We start from the raw sequence: 19,723 nt of genomic DNA, 5'->3' as shown, positions 1-19,723 counted from the left end.
CTGGCTATATTGTGAGCTCTATTTCTCTAAATGTGCTAATGGAAATGAAGACTAGGTAGTTCATGTGGCTGCTGTGCTACTACTGAATTAGTAAGGCCAAGGTAGTGGGTATGAACTGGGCCAAGGCTGACTGGCTTCTCTTGATCTCTGACAAAGGTAACCAGAGTTGCTCACCTGTTTTTTTATGGACTGACCAATCTGAGTACATGGGTAGTTATATAGTTGATCAAAGATAGGAATCTTGTTTATCTCCTGAGCATGGCACAAAGAACAAGATAAACATGAACAGACGTATGAGTAAAATGTAAAAATAGGTTATAAATGGAGAAATATTTGATATTTATTAAAAAATATTGTGAAAATCTTGAAAACTATTTGCTCCAAGATGTTAGAAGGGAAGTAACACACATGCATTTTTGTGTGTGTGCGAAGATAAGCAATAAAGGTCAATGTTTGCATTCACATTTATAAAATGTAGCTCATCATTAACATATTTACAATTGGTTTACTGCTGATATATGTAGTAGAAAATGTAATGTGTTCAGAAAGTAAGACTTAAATGATTTGGAATGAGTGACAGTGAAGTGCAAATAGGAATGCAAAATACATATTGATAACACTTCAGTCACCATGAATTCCCTCTAAACATCTGCTTTTGGCTTTCTGTTCTGAGCATTTGTGTAAGTCTCCAGGTATTACAAAACAGTCTTCTGCTTTCCCTGCATTGCCATATCTATGATTTTACAGAGGTAATGGACATGAATTAATGTTGACCATGATGTGCAAAGTCCTGTTGTTTCATATATTTCATCTGATATTTAGTTGAGTCAGTTCCTTTTCATTAGGTCTTGGCCAGAAGCACAGGGGCAACAAATGACACTTTGGCCAAATGTTTATGTAGTTTTTGTCCAAAGAATAAGATGAACTTTATCAGAAAATTACAAAGTATTAATGAATCAACCAATTATGCAGGATTATTTATTAACTGTAGGTTAATTTAGGTCTTGGCACCATTATGGTCAAAGGCCATGAATTGGTATTCAGAATACTGGACATACTATTCAGATGGTAAAGGAACTGTCTCTTCTAAATTAGGAAAATACAGAAATTAGAAAAATTAGAAAAGTACAGAAGCAACCCCAGAGTCAGGATGCAGGCAAGTAGGCAACAGCTGCTGAAGTCACATGCCATGAGCATCAGATCAGCTCTATCCCTACCTTCTCTGTCACTTGTAAACCTCAAAAATGTCCTCTGGCCTAGTCCTGAATGGAAAATAAAGTACACAGTTTAAAAAACAAACTTCAAAGTGGTATTTATTTACATTAAAATGTGAATTACCTGTACACACACAAATTTAAGAGGCACAATCTGCTATGCACAAGAACTATATAGTTTTCAGTACATGTGATACACAGTAGCATCTGTTAAGTCAGTGGTTTGAGTGAAAACACAGTACCAAAACATTCCTGATACAAAATAAATTACTCATTCACATATTCTAATCATACAACAGTTAATATTTAAAAAGTTATGCACTTCAAAAAACACTAGCTAGATGTACAACCAAAATGTATTAGGTTTGTTTTATGAAAAATGTTTTCAGATTAGGCATAAATATCCCTTTCAAGAAGCATTTTTGTCTTTTAAATAAATAAACTACATTGATTTCAAGACCATTTATATATAGCCCCCTAAAATATGATCAAAGACAGACATTACTTCGTATTTTTAAAGGTGTAACTATATTAGAGAATATGCTAAACACTGCCCCCAAATTCCAACACTGCCATTCTATTTTTCAGACACAATCAAATTATTTAAATTCCCTTTTTAGTATATGAGATTAGCTGCCCTTTTTTAACAAATTGTTGCCCTAACACATTGTCCTAAACTATCTCATGTATTTGAGAAAGTCAAAGTTTTTTTTTTAAAAAAATGTCAAAATTCTTCAGGTTAAAATTGATATTTTATGTGGAGATTTTGACAGATGGAACACTTTTTTCTTAAAGACCTTTGCAAAAAGATCTTTTCCAATTCTAAAATCTATTAAAGATTCATACTGTCTGAGAGAACACTCAAATATTTTCATAATGCAGTGAAGGATTCATCTTTGGCATTTCTCTGTTAGTTCTAAAATAAAATATGTCAACAAACATTTTTTTCCTACTTGACATTCCATACACAAACTATTTGATTGAAATTGTGTCTTAACAGCAATCTCATTGCTAACATTATTTTTTTAGATCTGCAAAAAATATTAACATTCAGCTTTTTATTATGAGTAGCTGAATTGCTTTGATGTTGCTGAAATGAGTTTGCTTAGTTCTCTTTTCAGTGATTGGAAATTCAACAGCCTTTAAATTCAACAATGGATATAAAGCAGACATACTTTACATCAACAAACATGTTGACCAGAGTATAATCTTTGAATATGGTATGAAGCATGCTTGTATTAAGAAAAAAAAATAAATAAGTAAATCTTTAAATATGGGCATCTCAGAAACAGAACTGCTTGCTATATTTTCTTTCTTGGTCCCTGTAGCTTTTCTAAACAGAAACAAACAAAAGCAAAACAAAACTGCTACAAATGCTGATTTGTAGAAATTTTTCCACATTGCCTTCCACATTAGATTGCAACATTACTTCCAATATTCACAATTTTTTTTGCTCTCATCACATACTAACCTTAAGGCTAAAAACAGTCCAAGAGTGACTATTGTAAAATGATAGTGGGAAACAGTAATAAGGATTTTACAAATGATCTTCATTCAAATAATATGGGGTAAAATCTCCATAGAAACTGAATCAAGTAGGATTTGGTAGTTCAAATGCAAGCTACAGTGTCCAGGGCTCACTGAAAATAAAGATACAAAAACAAAAACATAAATACTGTAGCTAATTACTACTAATTACCAAGTCTGCAAACATTGTGGATAACAAAAAAGAGATAGTGATGATGGCTTTATTGTGACATTAAGACATGTATCAAATCAAATTAATAATTCCTGTTTTCTAACCAGGCAGAATCATGGAAATCCAAGCAAATAATGCGTAACAAATGAAGGAACTAGAGTGTAAGTTGGTTACTTTTACTGTCTGGTACTGAAACATTTGAATAAATCACATAAGTTTGAATTTGTGAAAGCAAATTTATTACATACATGTCAGTTACTGAATATTACGTACGCAGCTTATATTAATAATACTGCCTATCTCCCAGCCAATGTAAAAATCTGACACCAATACTGTCCTTCAAGTATAGCTCAAACTAATAGTTACATGTGATAACCAAGTCAATCAATTACCAGCTCCTGCTAATACAATTTAGTAAGAACTGGGAATTGTAAAATTGGCACCAGGCAATGTTTACAGAATACAACGTTAAGTGCATATGGTTATCTGCTTCCAGAATCCAAAAAACAAAGCCACCCATGCTCCTTTAAGAGTTTTACCTCAATTCTGTCATTTTAGAAGTATTTGTTGGAATGTGATCTCTCCAAAATCAAATAGGATCAATCTGGTCACATTTCATCCTAAAACAAAATGTTACGTAAAATTTCTGTGTATCTAAATGTTCCCTTTCAGATAAATTTGTGAGATTATTTTTCAGATTTTTCTTTATTGGAGGAGGTGGTCTGATAAGGAGGAAGAGATCATGAGACAATCACAAATAATCATCCCTCTATAATTCAGTTGAAGTTGGTCTTCTGTAAATGCTTATTGGGAATTTCTAAAGCACTGACTTGAAGAGGCCAAGAGCCACCATCGATCCCTGCTTGGATGGCCACTCCTGTCACCACGGCCAGGTCAGGGTCTACAGAAGTGTTGGGATCCTTTCCAAAGAACTCTTGAATGACTTGGCGGATTCGAGGAATACGAGTAGAGCCCCCAACCAAAACCACCTCATCAATCTCAGTCTTTTCCAGGTGGCCTTCTTTTAGTACTTGCTGAATGGGTACAAGTATTTTCTGGAAGAGATCTTCATTAAGGGTGTCAAAGAGCTTCCGTGATATTTCTGTTTCAAATAACACCTGACTTTCTCCACTTTTCTTTTCAGAAAGGCCAGCTCCAAACACACTGTTCACATGGTGGCCATCAGCGGGGAAAAATCTGTCCTTTGGCAGTTCAGTGTCACTACTCTGAGGTTCCTTCTTGTCTTTTTCCTCCACTGTTAGTAATACTGACAACTGAGCAGACTGATGAAGAGTCAGGTTTAATTTGACCATTTCCACAGCTTGTCTTAATCGGTGAATTTCTTCTTTCCTAGAGGGTCGAAAGCCGTATGTTTGATAGATCTGTTTATATAAGTACTGAAGCAATCTTTGATTGAAGTCCTGTCCTCCAAGTTTATTGTTTCCTAAGTTAGAAATAAAAAAGTTCATATTACATTTATCCATTTGTATGTGTATATGCATATACATGTCTGTAGTATGTATGGAAATGATATTCTAGACATACATCTCTTGCTTAATGTACTTAACTATTAAGATTTTATTCATACAAAAACTGATTAAAAATAATTGGGTTAAAAAGATTTTAACTAAAATGTGTTCTATTTAAAAACAGTGCATATCTGGTTAAAATTCTTATTTTTCTTAGTTTTAATTTTTTAAATATAATTTATTTTCAAGTTAGCTAACATATGTACACAGTGTGCTCTTGGCTGCGGGAACAGATTCCCATGATTCATCGCTTACATACAACGCCCAGTGCTCATCCCATCAAGTCCATCCTCAATGCCCATCACCCATTTTCCCCTCTCCCCTGGCCACCCCAACAACCTTCAGTTTGTTCTCTGTATTTAAGAGTCTCTTATGGTTTGCCTCCCTCTCTGTTTGAAAGTATTTTTTTCCCCTTCCCTTCCCCCATGGTTAAAATTTTTAAATGATATTAAAGGAAATATTTCTTAATGATATCAAATAATTTTTCAGAAGATAAAGATTGACAACAGATTAGCTTTTAATTGCAATTTAAAAACACTGACTGTCATTATTCTCAAAAGAAGAAAGTCCTTATAATTAAAAAGTAGGAGTAGACATTTTATCTTTTTATAACATGTTTGCTTGCTTAAGAGCTGAAATTAAAAGAAAAAGAGATGTAAAGGGAAAAGATTAATGTAGTACAAACCCCTGGCACTGAACTTGGTTCTAAAGAATCCAGTTAGGAAAAAGAAAAATGCAGGAGTTAGACAACCTATAACTGACAACTTCTCTTTCAAAACAGGCTCAATTCCTTAAATTAAAACAAAACCTTTAAAGAAAGATTTAGAATGCAAAATCCTCTTATTTCTTAGAGAATACTATTAATAGTATTAGATTTTCTAAAGACATCTATTTCGTAAAATATATTATCAAATGAAATAAACTGATCACTCCTCATTTTAAAGGGTATTTATGGCTTTCTGTCCCCCTCACCACAGCCATCAAGTCCTACTTACTGGCTCAGTGAACTACAACTGGCAGTATATTTATCTACCATGTAGGATGCCCAGTCAGTTTTTTTAGACTTTACTTTTTGCTGTAAAAATACACAAATGGTGGTTATAAAATTACATACATAGATTACCAAAATGAAGTCGAAGTACACTGAAAAAAAATCTTAAATAAACATTTAACACATTAGGTGTGCTAAGGAAAGCATTGTGTGAACCTCTTTTAGTCTCCCTGTATTTTTCTTACCAGACATTGCTCGGGTTAGAAACATTCCTCCTTGTTTATTTAGCAACGACACATCTAGAGTTCCTCCGCCCAAATCTATCACCAAGACGTGGAAGACATCAGCCTTGTGGAGGCCATAGGCCATAGCTGCCGCCGTGGGTTCATTTATTACCCTCAAGATCTTCAGTCCTGTAAGATTGGTTGGAAGGAAGAACAATTCATCGGAGGACACCATTATCAAAATTTCTTCCCACTCAACCTCACACGATGTTCGTGTGTTTTCTAAAGCATGAACCCCAATGAGTAACAATGGCTTTTAAGGTAAAAAAAAAGAAAAGCCCAGATTCAGTGGAATGTATCATTCTAGTCTTTATTAATTAATATTTAATTAAAAAAAACTCTTAGCTTCTTCTAATTCTCATTATTTTACTTGGGAATACATAAGCAATAAAAGCTTAATCATTACGTGCTATAATAAATTGCTGTGGAAATGAAAGCCTGGAGCCTATTTCAAATTCTGTGTCTCCCTCTCTCTGCCCCTCCCCCGCTTGCACTGTCTCTGTCTCTCTCTCTCTCAAAAATAAATAAAACATCATATATATGTATATATGATATATATATCATATATACATACATATGACTTTGACAGGGGCTCCTGGGTGGCTCAGTTGGTTAAGCATCTGAGGCTTGATTCCGGCTCAGATCATGATCTCAGTTTGTGGGATCGAGCCCCGTGTTGGGCTCTGAGCTTGGGATTCGGGATTCTCTCTCACTCCCTCTCTCTCTGCCCTTCCCCTACTTGCCCTTTGTCTCTCTCAAAATAAAGAAACTTAAAAAAAAAAAAAAAAAGACTCTGATAAAAACAAGCAGATAAATAGATAAAAATTAGATGAAATATTTCAATAGACACAATGACTCAAAAAGTAGACTTAAAATTTAGGACCCTCAAAAAAAAATTTAGGACCCTCAAATGCAAATCTGAAATATACAGCAATCTGATCTTGAAGATAATGTTAAACATTACAGTGAACAGTGAAAGTTCAGATTTCTTTGTGCAAATTTCTTGCTTTACCCTAAGTGCCACACTTAATGAGTGGTTTAGAAAGCAATATGCTATTATGCATCAGGAACCATAAAAAACTATTCAAACTCTGAAGAATTTATTTAAAAACCTTAACACCATTTCCTTTAGCTCTCTGACTTCACTCACTCTGCTCTGGCCACACTACCTACTTCTCATCTTCACATGTGCCAGCAAATTCCCATTTTATGGCTGCTAAATGACTGTTTTCTCTCCTGCAACAGACTTCCTCTGTATATCTGTTTGCCTAACAACCTCACCTCCTTCAAATCTGCTTACATGTCACCTTCTCAAGGAGGCCTACTTGGCCACTGTAAAACCCAAGTCCCCCACTTCCTGACCACCCCCAGCAATCCTCGTCTTATGCTGTTCTGTCTTCCATAGCACATTTCTTTCTGATACACGTTTATCAGGGCTCTGCACCAGGGGCAATTCTGGCCCTCAGGGAACACTGGGCAATGCCAGAAGACAGATGACTGTCATGTCCTGGAGAGGCTGGTGCTGCTGGCATCTAGTGAGCAGAGGCTAGGGATGCTACTAACTCTCCTATAATGCATGGGGCAGTTTCCCACAAGAGAATTATCTAGGCCCAAATATCTAGGCCCAAATATGCTAGGGGTGAGAAACCCCATAATATACTTATCTTTAATACAGACTTTCTGTTTCTCTCCAATAGAATAGAAGCTCCATGGAAACAGGGATTTATGTTTTGTTTGCCAAGGCACCCAATATTTGCTGAATGGTTTTAAATGAGTTCTCTTCCACCTCAGATTTTTTTTTTTTAAAAATATTACACTCATCTTAACATTAAAGAAAATTTATAAAAAAAATCCCTCACTGCTATCATGAACCCATGTCCTCAGTCTTTGTCACAGGACTATCTTATTGGCCGTCGTCATAATATGTTGCATTTTACATTGCGCTATAGAATTATTTTTAATTTTTATCTTTATGTATATCAAAATCCATCTAATTTACCACTTTGGGTTTATTTACATGCCTAGATAATTAGGTGGTTTGCAAAGTGATATACCTTACTACAGAAGATTTTCAAAATAAGAACATTTTGAGAAAAAATTCAACACAGGCAAGGGTGGTATTACCTGCAAGGTTAGCAGCTTCAATTGTTGAATTTCTCTGTTTTAGATCAAATTCTGCTGGTACAGAAATAACCGCATTAGCAACTGGCATTCCGAGATACTCCTCTGCCATTTCCTTTAACTTCAACAGTAGTCTAGAGCCAACATATTCTGGGGAAACGGTGATGGTCTCATTACTTGTCACCGAAAACTCAACCATTCCATTTTTGTTTAAAACCTATGAATAGGATTAGTAAAAAACAAACAAAACAAAAAGGACAGAAAGAAATGTAAAACTGTGTGTGTACACATCCACACACATATACTTAAACACATACATACATACACACTGGACTTATTCAATAAAAATTTAACTTCATAAGGTCATAAAATTTTTTGTAATCTTGTCATTTACCAAGAGGAGAAGTTATTAAAAGTTATACTTCAAAATCTATAAAGCGAATCAACACCATAGCTTTCAATAACAGCAGAATAACCAAATTCATCACCAAGCATATAAATGGAACACAGAAGATCTTCAATATATATTTGTTAAACGAATAAAAGAAAAAAGATGAAATATAAGGAATAAAAGTTGCTGGATCATGTATTTGATTCAGGATCTTCTTTTAATTAACTTGTTTCCAAAAATAATTGATAACTGAACAAATGTTCTGATACATATTAACACGAATCATTTTAGTAGTTCATTATGTTCTTATCCAAGAATCAAGTATCATTTACATTCTTATTTCCATGAAAACATGTATCATGTATCAGCTCCTTATCCCTGCTAATGTGGTTGTATATTTAAAAAACTAGATGAGGGGCACCTGGGTGGCCCAGTCATTTAAGCATCTGACTTCTGATTTTGGCTCAGGTCAAGATCTCACGGTTTGTGGGGGATTAAGCTTCTAGTCTGGTTCTTCACTGACAGTGTGGAGCCTGCTTGGGATTCTCTCTCTCCCTCTCCCCTGCTTGTGCATGCATGCTCTCTCTCTCTCTCAAAATACATAAACTTTAAAAAATAAATTAAATAAAAATAAAGAAATAGATTAATTCTAAAACATACTATTCCACTTTCACCAACAGACTGTATTAATATCAATAGTAAAGACAATTAGTCTCTTTTAAGAAATTATAAGAACTTTACTCTCATTGCTCTAGACTGTATAATAGGTTTCAATGAAGAAACCTGACCATCCACAGACCTATCTGGGAAAAACAAAAACAAGCTACGATTAAAACAGACGTATCTGGGAAAAGCAAAAACAAGACACGATTAAAATAAGATTCAAAGACACCATACCCTCAGAGCCCAGGTGAAACAAACAACAAAAAAAATCAAAACACTTAGAAGGTTAACAACAACAACAAAAACTGCAAATAACTCTGTGTTGGAAAACAGTACAGAAGTTCCTCAAAAAACTGAAGCTAGGACTACCGTATGATGTAGCAACTCCACTTCTGGGAATATACCGTTGTGTAGCTACCTGCACCCCCACGTTCACAGCAGCATTTACTTACAATAGCCACGCCACGAATACAAACTAAGTGTCTATCAACAGATAAATGGATAATGTTGATATACACACATAATGAAATATTATTCAGCCATGAAAAAGAAAATCCTTCTGTCTGTGACAACATGAATGGACCCTGAGAGTATTACACTAAGTGTCAATAAGTCAGAGAAAGACAAACACTATATGATCTCTCATGTGTAGAATCTAAAACAACAACCACTCAGATAAGCTGGTTTGTCAGCTGGTTTGCCAGCGGCAGGGGATGGGAGCATGGGCAAAATGGATGAAGATGGTCAAAACAAAAGGTACAAACTTCCAGTCATAAGGTAAACAAGTACTGGGAACATAATGTTCAACATGATAACCAGAGTTAATACCGCTGTGTGGTATATATGAAAGCTGTTGAGAGAATAAATTCTAAGAGCTCTCACAACAAAGGAAAAAATTTTATTTCTTCTTCTCTATCTATATGAGATGATGGATGTTAACTTATTGTGCTAAACATTTCACAACATATTTAAGTCAAATCATTATGTTGTACACAATAAACTTATACAGGGCTGCATGTCAGTTATACCCTAAAAGTTAGGGAAAAAATAACTTGCATCAATACGTAATACACTCAAAATCATAATTTTGAGGACATGTATAGCTTTATATAATTTAAGCACTGCTTATGAAAGATTTATAAATTAATAAAAGATTCTAAGAATAAAGCTAAAAAAGAACAAAGAAATAAATATAAGAAATACATGGGGTAAATTTATGTTCTCCTTTGTATATGCATAAAAAATCTGAGAATTTTATTCAATAAACAGCACTGATACAGCTATTAATTTTAAAACCTATTCGTTTAGAATTCCACTTCATAATTACAAAAAAAAAAAAAAAAAAAAAAAAAAGAAAATAAAACCCTCTATGGAAAGAACATTTAAATATTTAAAAGACATGGGTTGGGGGTATGGATAAAATAAGCAATGGGGATTAAAGAGTACACTTACCATAATGAAAAAAAGAATTAAAATATTTAAAAGAAAAAACATCAAAACACAACCTTACAAACGCTCAAGTAAAAGTATTAGAAAAAAATTCAAATGGATAGGATGGAAAAGGGCATTGTAAGTCTGTAAGAGTCTATAAGCATTTTTTTTTAAATTTCAAGATGATTTGCCACATGAAAATTTAACATTTAAAAAAAAATTTTTTTTCAATGTTTATTTATTTTTGAGAGACAGAGAGAGACAGAGCATGAGCAGGGAAGGGGCAGAGAGACAGGGAGACACAGAATTCAAAGCAGGCTCCAGGGTCTGAGCTGTCAGCACAGAGCCTGACGCGGGGCTCGAACCCATAAACTGTGAGATCAGACGCTTAACCAACTGAGCCACTCAGGTGTCCTGAAAATCTGACATTCTTGAAAGCTCAAAAGCAAAATTATATAGCATCAGTTAAATAAAAAGAACATTAGAAACAAACAAAAAAAAAACACTGAAAACATAGCACAAAGGTATTTTATAGTCATAAAAAAAGATACACCCCAAAATAGGATTCCTAAAGAAAATAAAAATGCCAATGAACATATTAAAAAAAAAAAAAAATCTGACCTCACTAAAAATCAAAGGAATGAAAAATTAATATAAGATACCATTTTCAGTTATTTATTGGCAAAGATTAAAAAATAGTAACTAGGGAAGACGTAAGCATTCTAAAGAAGATAGTTAAGACACACAACCTTTCAGCGCACAATTTGACAATATCAATCAAAGTACTCAGAGAACTCAAATTCTCCTACTTCTACAATTCCAGTTTAGGAAATGATCAAGAAGAACACAAAGATATATGTACAAGGCTACTCAAAGAAGTTACAACATAAGCGGAAAACCAGGGAAAAAATAAAATGTGCACTTATGGAGAATGGACAAATATAGGAATAGCCGTTCCAAGTGTCCATGAAAACAATGTGACCCTATTATCCAACTGTCCGTGTCACATTGTTGAGTTTCAAACAAGTCATAAAACAGCAATGCCTAGTATGATCTCTCTCTCTTTTTTTTAAGTACACAAATGTGTATAACCTAACACCCACAAAGCATCTGTCCATCTATCTGGCTATCTGGCCATTGATCCATAGTACATGGGGGCTTCAGCTTTCTTGCTACAATGAAACAAAGAGCTAAGCAGACACTCTGAGGATGGCAGAGCAAGGATACAGCTAAGGCTCTGAGTCCATGATAGCACTGTGGAGCCAACGAATCGACTCATTCTGGAATTGCTGTAGGTCTGCTCGTTGTAACATGCCTTCCACGCAGATTAAGGCGAAACAGAATGTTGTATAAGGCATCATTTGCAACAATATACGCTGAACTAAAATTAAAATAGATTTTAGCCTAATCACTTACCTTAAACGGGTATCTGCCAATCTCAGCCTCCAGCTCTTCTGGGGTAAATATCTTGCCTATGAATCTTTTGGCATCATATATTGTGTTCTGAGGATTGGAATCTGCGAGCTCTAAGCTTTCATAACCCACATACACATCATCGTCAGTAAAGGACACCATGCTGGGTATACTGATATGCCCATTTTCATCTGGAATGACCTTTACTTTTCCTGTGCCAGGAAAAAACACCCCAACCGAACAGTAGGTGGTGCCAAGGTCAATGCCAATCACTTTAGGAGTAGGCAATGGTAAATACTGTTGTGCCAAATAGCCAGCCAACAGGAGAGTCAAAACAGCTGATCCTGAAATACAGGCAAATTAAAAGATAGGTCTTAGTAAACTAGTATGATACGCTAAATTACTACAGCAAACTCCCTTTAATATCACTCTTTGAGATAATACTAATAATCCACACTCTCAAAATATTTTCTTTTATAGTACTAATGGTAACAATTCTCTCAGGCATCAAGTTTTTCATAATGCAAAGTGATCATAACACAATTAAAATGAAGGAACAACAACAACAAAAAACTCCTCTAGTTGTAGGTCTGTGTACTTCACCTTGGTGAATGAGAAGTAAAAACTTTTAATTGTGCTGATGCTGACAGGAAAACCCATTTATCTCTAGCAAAAGCTAGATAAATGTTAAATATAGATGTATTTCAAATTCTTGATCATTTGGTATTTAGATCTTATAGCTTTCTACACAGCTTTAATTATCATTATTAAAAAGAAATTTCATTATTAAAATTTCCACAGCAAACACTTTGTTATTATCGTAGGGCTAAAATTCTACCCCTTCATCTCCTTTCTCTTTCCAAAAGAATGAACGGGATAAATTGGTAAAATGATTTTGGAACTTGTTTAAATATTAAACTGTCACTTTACGAAAGAACACAGTTAACTCCTTGTATTTAAACAGGAATTAAGGAATACTTCTTGAGGAATTAATATGTAGGGAAAGAGAACCATAAATGTGGAACCCTGAAGGCAACATAAAGCGCCTTGAAGGCAGGTTTTGTTCACTGTTGTATCCCCTCCACCAGGAATGGCTCCTAGCAAATAGCAGAGGCTCAACTAATATTAATTGATTAAAAAAAAAAAACAAAAAAAAAAACCAAAACACACAAATATGAACAAACGCCATGTAGATTGTAAACATAAGTGATGAAGAAAGATGCCACTTTGAAATTACAATTAATCTGTTATTTGTTTTCAGGAGAGAATATCCATACGTGTTACATACGACCCCAAACGTCAATCGGTAGGAGTCTGTTTCACTAACTGTACGCTCATCTTCAACACATAACTCAAAAAAAAAAGAAAAAAAAAAAAAAGGACATCAAGGGCCAACCCCACTTTCCACTTGCTCCTACGTGGGAAACTTCAGAAACATTTCATCGTTTTCCCATTCGGGGAGTGTTAATTGATAAACTAGATGGGTGGAAAGAGCATCAGACCACACATCCAAGAGGCCTGACCTCTCAAGATGCAGCAGCATCCCAGGACTCTGCAGCTCAGGCCGCTGGTGCTGCTCCTCCCCCTTCCTCTACAAAGAGGTCTTGGGGATGCACGTTCTTGCGGCCTCTCGAAGGCCTCAATTCAACTAATGACTCAAAATCGACGTTCTTTTGAAAAGAACTGTTCCTGAGGCCCGATGTCCTTGGGATGTACGCAGAGGGTCGCCGCCGGCCCTGCATGGCCTACTCTGGCCCAGGCCATTCTAGACGCGACCCCCAATTCGGCAACCCAAGAGCCAAAAACCGACTCTAAGTCATCTTTTCGAAGCCCTTCCCACTGCGCCAATTGGATCCAGGAGGTGACAACCACCCCCGCCTATCCCCGCCTCCCCAAACCGCTCGAGTGCCCGCAACAGCCACAGGGAACCCCTGGTCACTGACCTAAGATCGTCATCTCTCCGGCCATCACAGTCCCGCCGAAGAGGCTTGGGATGACTGTACCAGACGTGAGGTGACGCCCCCACACCGCCCCGCAGCCCCAAGGCCTACTGGGTAATGTAGTTCTTTTTCTCCGACGCAGTCGGAGAAGCTACGTATCTGACCAGAGAAGGGACTTCATTTACCGTCAGGTCGCAGGACTGAGAACTTCCATTCAGTAGCTGCCAGTGACGTCTAAGCCGCCCTCCTACGCCGGGGCTACGAAACCAATGAGGCTGAGGTGGAGGAGAGCCAAGAAGAGGGACTGGAATATATAATCAAACCTGAAGCGACTGGAGCCAAGTAGAGGTAAAAACAAACGATTTCTTTAGCGCCGCCCTGCCGCTTTGCATTATGGGAAGTGTAGTTCCGGCCTGCCCCTCTTCGCTGGAGGGAGAGTGAGGACAGTTAGGTTATTGTTTCGTTTGGCCTTGTTCCTAACCAGGCCCGGGTTCGAACCTTTGCTTTTTCGTTCTTCCTGCCTTTCAAAGAGTGCTCCTTTGCCTAGATCTAGATTCTGCATGGGGATCCTTTAAGTGCCCCTCACCCCTCCAGCCTTCCTACAACAGCCCCTATAGCGGTGTGGGCACAGAGGCAGGCTGATGGGGCATCGCTGAAACTCCCAATAAATCTCCTCAGCCCTCTACTTTTGTTTTGGGATAAAAGTATTCAAGCAGTCTTCAGTGAATGTGATTTATTCAAATGAGCAAGGAAGCATTTTGTCTTGCTAACACCGAAGTGGACTATTACTAACGAAAACAGAACACTTGAGCTTTCTCTTGAATTAAGTCACAATTGGTAGGAATTGCTTTCATGGACAAGTCCTGTAACATATAATGGCCATTTAGGACACTTGTGAAGTGTTTTCTCAGGTCCGTGTCTATAATATACAACCCCCCCCCCCTTTTTTTTTTCTTCTTTTCTTCTTGGTTACTGGGTAGTACTTAATGGCTCTTGTTGAGAGTGTTTTGTCTTTTATTGCTGTTATTAAAGGGCACCAGAACTATGATCCTGGAGAATTGAAATGTTTCCTCACCTTAGATGTAAATCAAGTTGATATCCCTGTTGATAACAAGTCTACCTGCTGGAGTAATACACCACCACTGGCTTTCTAGCTGCTTAATACACATACAAGAAAATATTATGGTTATTGAAGGTGAAGGAAGTATAGTTAATGGGGATTTATTATAATCTCTCCACTTTCGTGCATTGAAAAAAATATTTCACAATGTAAAGCATAAAAAGTATGTGTATGTCTAGGGAGTACTATTGAGTATAATTTCCTTATGAAGAACACATAATTCACTCAATTCATGGGTATTATTAAGTATAATGATCATATTAACAAACATTTATTGACCATAGTGGTAACCACTGGTAACAACAGAAGGAGAGACAGAAGGTAAACACATACATGTAATTGATTATGGTATATGCTGTGAAAATAAAGGAAACCTCATCTAAAATGGAGCCCAGAAGTCTTGAATGGGGAATTCTCTGGGACTACCACTGGTTGTCAGTTGCAGACTCCACCAGAAGGAATCATACTTTGCATGCTTAGCAGGAAGAAGCTTAATTTACTGCCCCAGCAGGAGGAAGTAAACTTTTCTCCTTGACCAGCAATAGCGATAGCCAATGAGAAGTTCAAACTCTCACTCAACTCCAACAGACTTTTAAGAAAGAGCTTCACAATTTCATCCTTTCCTCCATAAAAGCAAGCCACTGGACTTTGTGCTCTGGACTTGCCTGTGGTTCACTATAGTTTGCTTGTCCCAAGTTGCAGTTCCTCTGCTATTCCTGAATAAACTCACTTTGCTGATAAAATAACTGGCTAGTTTTAGGATTGACAACACCGTATTTGTGGTATGGACAGAGGGCAGAAACAGAATTGAATAAACACTGTAATTTTATCTTGAAGTTGAGAAGACTTAGTGAAAGAGAATATGTCTAAGAAATACTTAGAAGAGTAAAAGGGAGCCAGGAGATGGGTTAATAGGATAATATGAAGCAATTGGTTGAAGGTGTCCCAGAAAGAGGGAACTGAATTACCAAGAGCATATAAACAGAAAATAATCTCATAGGTTAGATGTTCTGGATCATAAAGCAATAGGTGAAAGTCTGAGAGGGAGGACAAGAGATATAAACCAAATCAAGAGGATTAGTCATTTGTGGCAGGCCCTATTATCCCTATTATCCCTGCCACCCACTCCTTCCTCCTTGTTAATAGGATCCTGATATGGTCAAGAAGTAGGTAGAGCTCACATGATCTCATCTTGGAATGCTCTTAACATAAGAGAGAAACTAAAATAGAACTAAACACTTTTCATTTTTCCATTACATTACTGCCTTAACAAATTACCACAAATTTATTATTTTACATTTCTGTAGATCAGAATTTTGGTATGGCTCTCACTGGATTAAATCAAAACAGCAGAGGGCTACATTCCTTTCTGGAGATTCTAGGGGGGAATTGTTTCCTGCTAGATAGGAATTGCTGGCAGAATTTATTTCCTTGGCGATTGGAGGATCAAGGTTCTTATTTTCTTGCTACCTGTAAAGTTAGGCTTATTTCCAGCTTCTAGAGGCCACCCACATTACTTAACTGAGAGACTTTCCACCTCTGTGGCAACAGTAGACTCAGAAGACATCATGTGATTAAACTGGACCCACCTGGACAATCCAAGATAATCTCCCCATCTCGAGCCCTGTAACTTAAAAAAAAATATCTGTAAAGCCTGTTTTGCCTTGCAAAGTAACATAGTCACAGGTTACAAGAATTAGAATGTGAACTTAAGCCTACCACAATTTGCTCTCTGGTCCCCAAAGATTTGTATCCATCCACATGCAAAGTCTCATCCTACTACAGCATCAACTCAAAGTCCAAGAAACTCTTCTAAACATCATCAGCTCAAAAGTTCTAAATATCATTACCTAAATCATCTAAAGTGGATGGTAGCTGTGGTCACTTATTCCTTCTTGTCTGGTTATAATCAGAGGAACAATGAAATACTTAGATAAGAATGTTGGTTATACTAATGTTAAATAGAACTGCAAACCCCAGAGTTGGGAAATAAGGATGAGGGCAGGGATATGGAAAGAAATGTGGATATACCGTTTTCTTCATTTTTCTTAGCAGGGAGTTCATAGATATTTGGAATGGAGAATTTAAGAAATCAAAGCTTAAATAGATAATTCAAGGTTATGAAGGCAACTTTCTGAATGACTAAAAAATGATAAAATATACAGATAAAAGAATAGGTTATAAAGAAGAATAAGTAGGACAGAGTTAAAATATATACTTTTTCAGTTTTTCCTAGAAAAGTGTCAATACGTGTCATTTAAAGTTAAATTTAAAAAATCTATGTACCAAAACATATGAAAAAAGGAAGCAATAAACCAAAAAAAATTTACCAGATAACAGATTTAGGATCAATTGTTATTGTATGCATAAATATAAATAGGGTGGACTAAAAACTGCCAGATTGTCTTTTTTTATTCACAGTCGTAAGTATTTATTAGAGACTTTTAAATAGATAACTAAATGAAGTTCATAGCCGGAAAATATCTTAGAGGGCATCTGGATCCACCCCTTTATTTATAGAGAGAAAAATAGAGGCCAAGAGAAGTCAAGAAAATTATGATCTCAATTAGTGTTCATTCTCTTAATAAATTATACTTCACCTTCAATTTGGTGATTAGAGGTAATCTTTAACAATAGTAGCTGAAGTGAAAAATTGTCTAATTATATATCCCAATATTTCTCATTATTATTTCAGAAATGTGCTCCATTAGGAAAATCACTGCCAAATAATAAAAATCTTACCATATATCCCAATCTAATTCAGGGGACAAATTGTCCTTGTTGTTGTTTAATTCACACTTATTTCTCTTCCCTCATCTGTATACGAAAAGTTCATTGAATGGAAAATTGATCCAGTTCTCTGCACATTCATTAAAAGAGTAAGTGTATTGAAATTACAATTTAGTTTGAGTTACATCGCTAGATTCTATGAAGCACTATAATATTTGAACATAAAAGATTACTACTATGTTAAAATTATGCCATAATAGGACAGATCTCATGTATTGAGCCAGAGTATTTATACATTTTTTCCTTCTGCTAGACTGTTATGGTTCCATATATTTCTGTTTTCGGGGGATTGAAAATTTATTGCATGAAGATTTTTCATGTAAAGGTACTGGTAGGAAATAAATTTGATTTGTAACTAAAAAGCTGATACTAATGTTTTTGTTTTTTCACAGACTCTCATTATACCTCCAAACTTTCGAAAGATGAATATGTTTGCCTTTTATTTTAAAAATAGCTTATATTTTCATTATTGTCTGTAAGTTTAAATTAATTTAAGTGGAAATGTATATCACATATGTTTACAATAAGAAATGTATGATCAAAGATATATCCCAAACAACAAACCAGCACCAAGCTTAGAATTATTACCAGTACAGTTGAAAATGAGATAAGAATACTCATTTACAACTATTATATAAGAGTACTTTGGAAGTAACAGTCTCTGCAAAAAATAAATAGAAAGTATAAATTCGAGAAAAATAGGCAAATCTATCATCATTTTCTAATTATATGATTATTGTATTAGTTCAGGCTACTATAGCAAAATAACATAAGCTAGATAGCTCATAGACAACAGAAATGTAATTCTCATAGTTCTGGAGGCTGTGAAGTCCCTGTTTCCTGGTTCAAGACTGCTGTCCTCATTCTGTGTCTTCACAGGGTGGAAGGAACAAGGGAACTCTCTGGGGTCTTTCATAAGGGTATTAATCACATTCATGAGGATTATACCCTCATGATCTAACTACCTCTCAAAGGTCCTGCCTTCTAATACTATTATATTGGGGATTAGGTTTAACATAGATTTAGGGGGTAAGAAGGAATGATTGCCTTAAAGATGTTGTTCCATTGCCATTGTCTTCTATTGTTTCTTTTGGAAAATCAGTCATAAATCTCATTCTTACTTTCTGAAGGTAATCAAATCTTCTGAAATCTTCTTGTCTTGTCTCTGCCTGATTAAAAAGTTTTTCTATTTGTTTTTGAGCATTTTACCTATGTTTTGCCATGTATAGTTCCTTTGTATTTATCCTTTTTGGGGTTGACTGAGATTCCTGGATCTCTGATTGATGCCTCTCATAAGGCTTGGAAAAATTCTCATCCATATCTCTTTAAATATTGTTTCTGTCCCTTTTCTCTTCATCTGAGATTCCAGTTACACATACATTAGCTCATGTCTTGTATTAACTTTTTCTCCTATATTCATTTATACTCAGTTCTTTCTGTTCTTTCTATTTTTTTCTCTCTGTGCTTCAGTTTGAATATTTTTCTGTTTTTCTGTTTACTAATAGTGTCTTTACTGTGTCGAATCTAGTATTAAACTATTCCATGAATTCTTAAATTCATATATGTATTTTTTTTGATTCTAGAATGTTTCATTGGTTTTTACATTGATTCTAATTATATGTTGAAAATATCAATCTTTTATTCTTTACATAATTTGCTTTATTTAAAATTATTGTAATCTTGTTATTTACTTTAAAGCTCTTGTCTGTTTATTCTGATGACATTCATGGAAGGGACGTGGTCTCCTTATATCATCTTATTTTCCCCCATTTCAATTACATTTTCCTGCTTCTTCCAGTGTCTCATATTTACTTTTGCATGCCAAAGAACCATGAAGAGAGAGGTTGATGTTATTTCCCTCAGCATTTGCCCTTTTCTTTGTTACACACATGGGCTGAGGGCAGATCATCTCAGTTCACAAGGGAATTTAGCTTGGTGGGCACTTAATTGTAACTTAAGATAAATTTAGTACTTCTATGGTTTCATATATTTCAAGTAGAGAAATTTTCTGTGTTTTTGTGGACCCCACCCTCTAAAGGGGCTTTGTCTCCTCAGCTGTGCAAAAAAGCAGGAATTTTTGCACCACCCCAACACTCACATTTGGGCTCCTTTAGATTCTATTGCCGATGACCACCCA

General features: G+C 35.7%; 1 protein-coding gene and 1 long non-coding RNA gene across 7 annotated transcripts in view; one reads left to right on the top strand and one right to left on the bottom strand.

Annotated features, from left to right (window-relative positions):
• Positions 1–1,286: 1,286 nt before the first annotated feature.
• HSPA13 (heat shock protein family A (Hsp70) member 13) lies at positions 1,287–13,786 on the bottom strand. Its single transcript, XM_060640285.3, has 5 exons — positions 13,680–13,786; positions 11,740–12,080; positions 7,842–8,055; positions 5,679–5,846; positions 1,287–4,357 (listed from the first exon to the last, which is right to left on the bottom strand). Exons 1-5 carry the CDS (start codon positions 13,702–13,704, stop codon positions 3,690–3,692), a joined length of 1,416 nt encoding a protein of 471 aa, XP_060496268.1. The 5' UTR covers positions 13,705–13,786; the 3' UTR covers positions 1,287–3,689.
• The window catches only part of LOC132683863 (uncharacterized), a 106,712-nt gene continuing 100,667 nt past the window's right edge, over positions 13,679–19,723 (top strand). For all 6 annotated transcript variants that reach the window (XR_014138171.1, XR_014138170.1, XR_014138169.1 and 3 more), the window contains exon 1: positions 13,679–14,024. This is a non-coding gene — a long non-coding RNA (uncharacterized LOC132683863). The remainder of the gene's footprint in view (positions 14,025–19,723) is intronic.

The sequence above is a fragment of the Panthera onca genome, chromosome C2 (genome assembly GCF_046562875.1).
Source record: "Panthera onca isolate mPanOnc1 chromosome C2, mPanOnc1 haplotype 2, whole genome shotgun sequence".
Taxonomy (NCBI): Eukaryota; Metazoa; Chordata; class Mammalia; order Carnivora; family Felidae; genus Panthera; species Panthera onca.
The sequence above is the reverse complement of the archived record's forward strand: the minus strand, read 5'-3'. Positions and strand labels throughout refer to the sequence as shown.

Excerpts from the sequence above, each read along its gene's own strand:
- HSPA13 (XM_060640285.3), bottom strand. The coding sequence starts at position 13,704 with ATGGCCGGAGAGATGACGATCTTAG. Across the intron at positions 12,081-13,679 it reads CGGAGAGATGACGATCTTAG|GATCAGCTGTTTTGACTCTC; the intron begins GTCAGTGACCAG and ends CCTGTATTTCAG. Across the intron at positions 4,358-5,678 it reads TCTAACCCGAGCAATGTCTG|GAAACAATAAACTTGGAGGA; the intron begins GTAAGAAAAATA and ends TTTCTAACTTAG.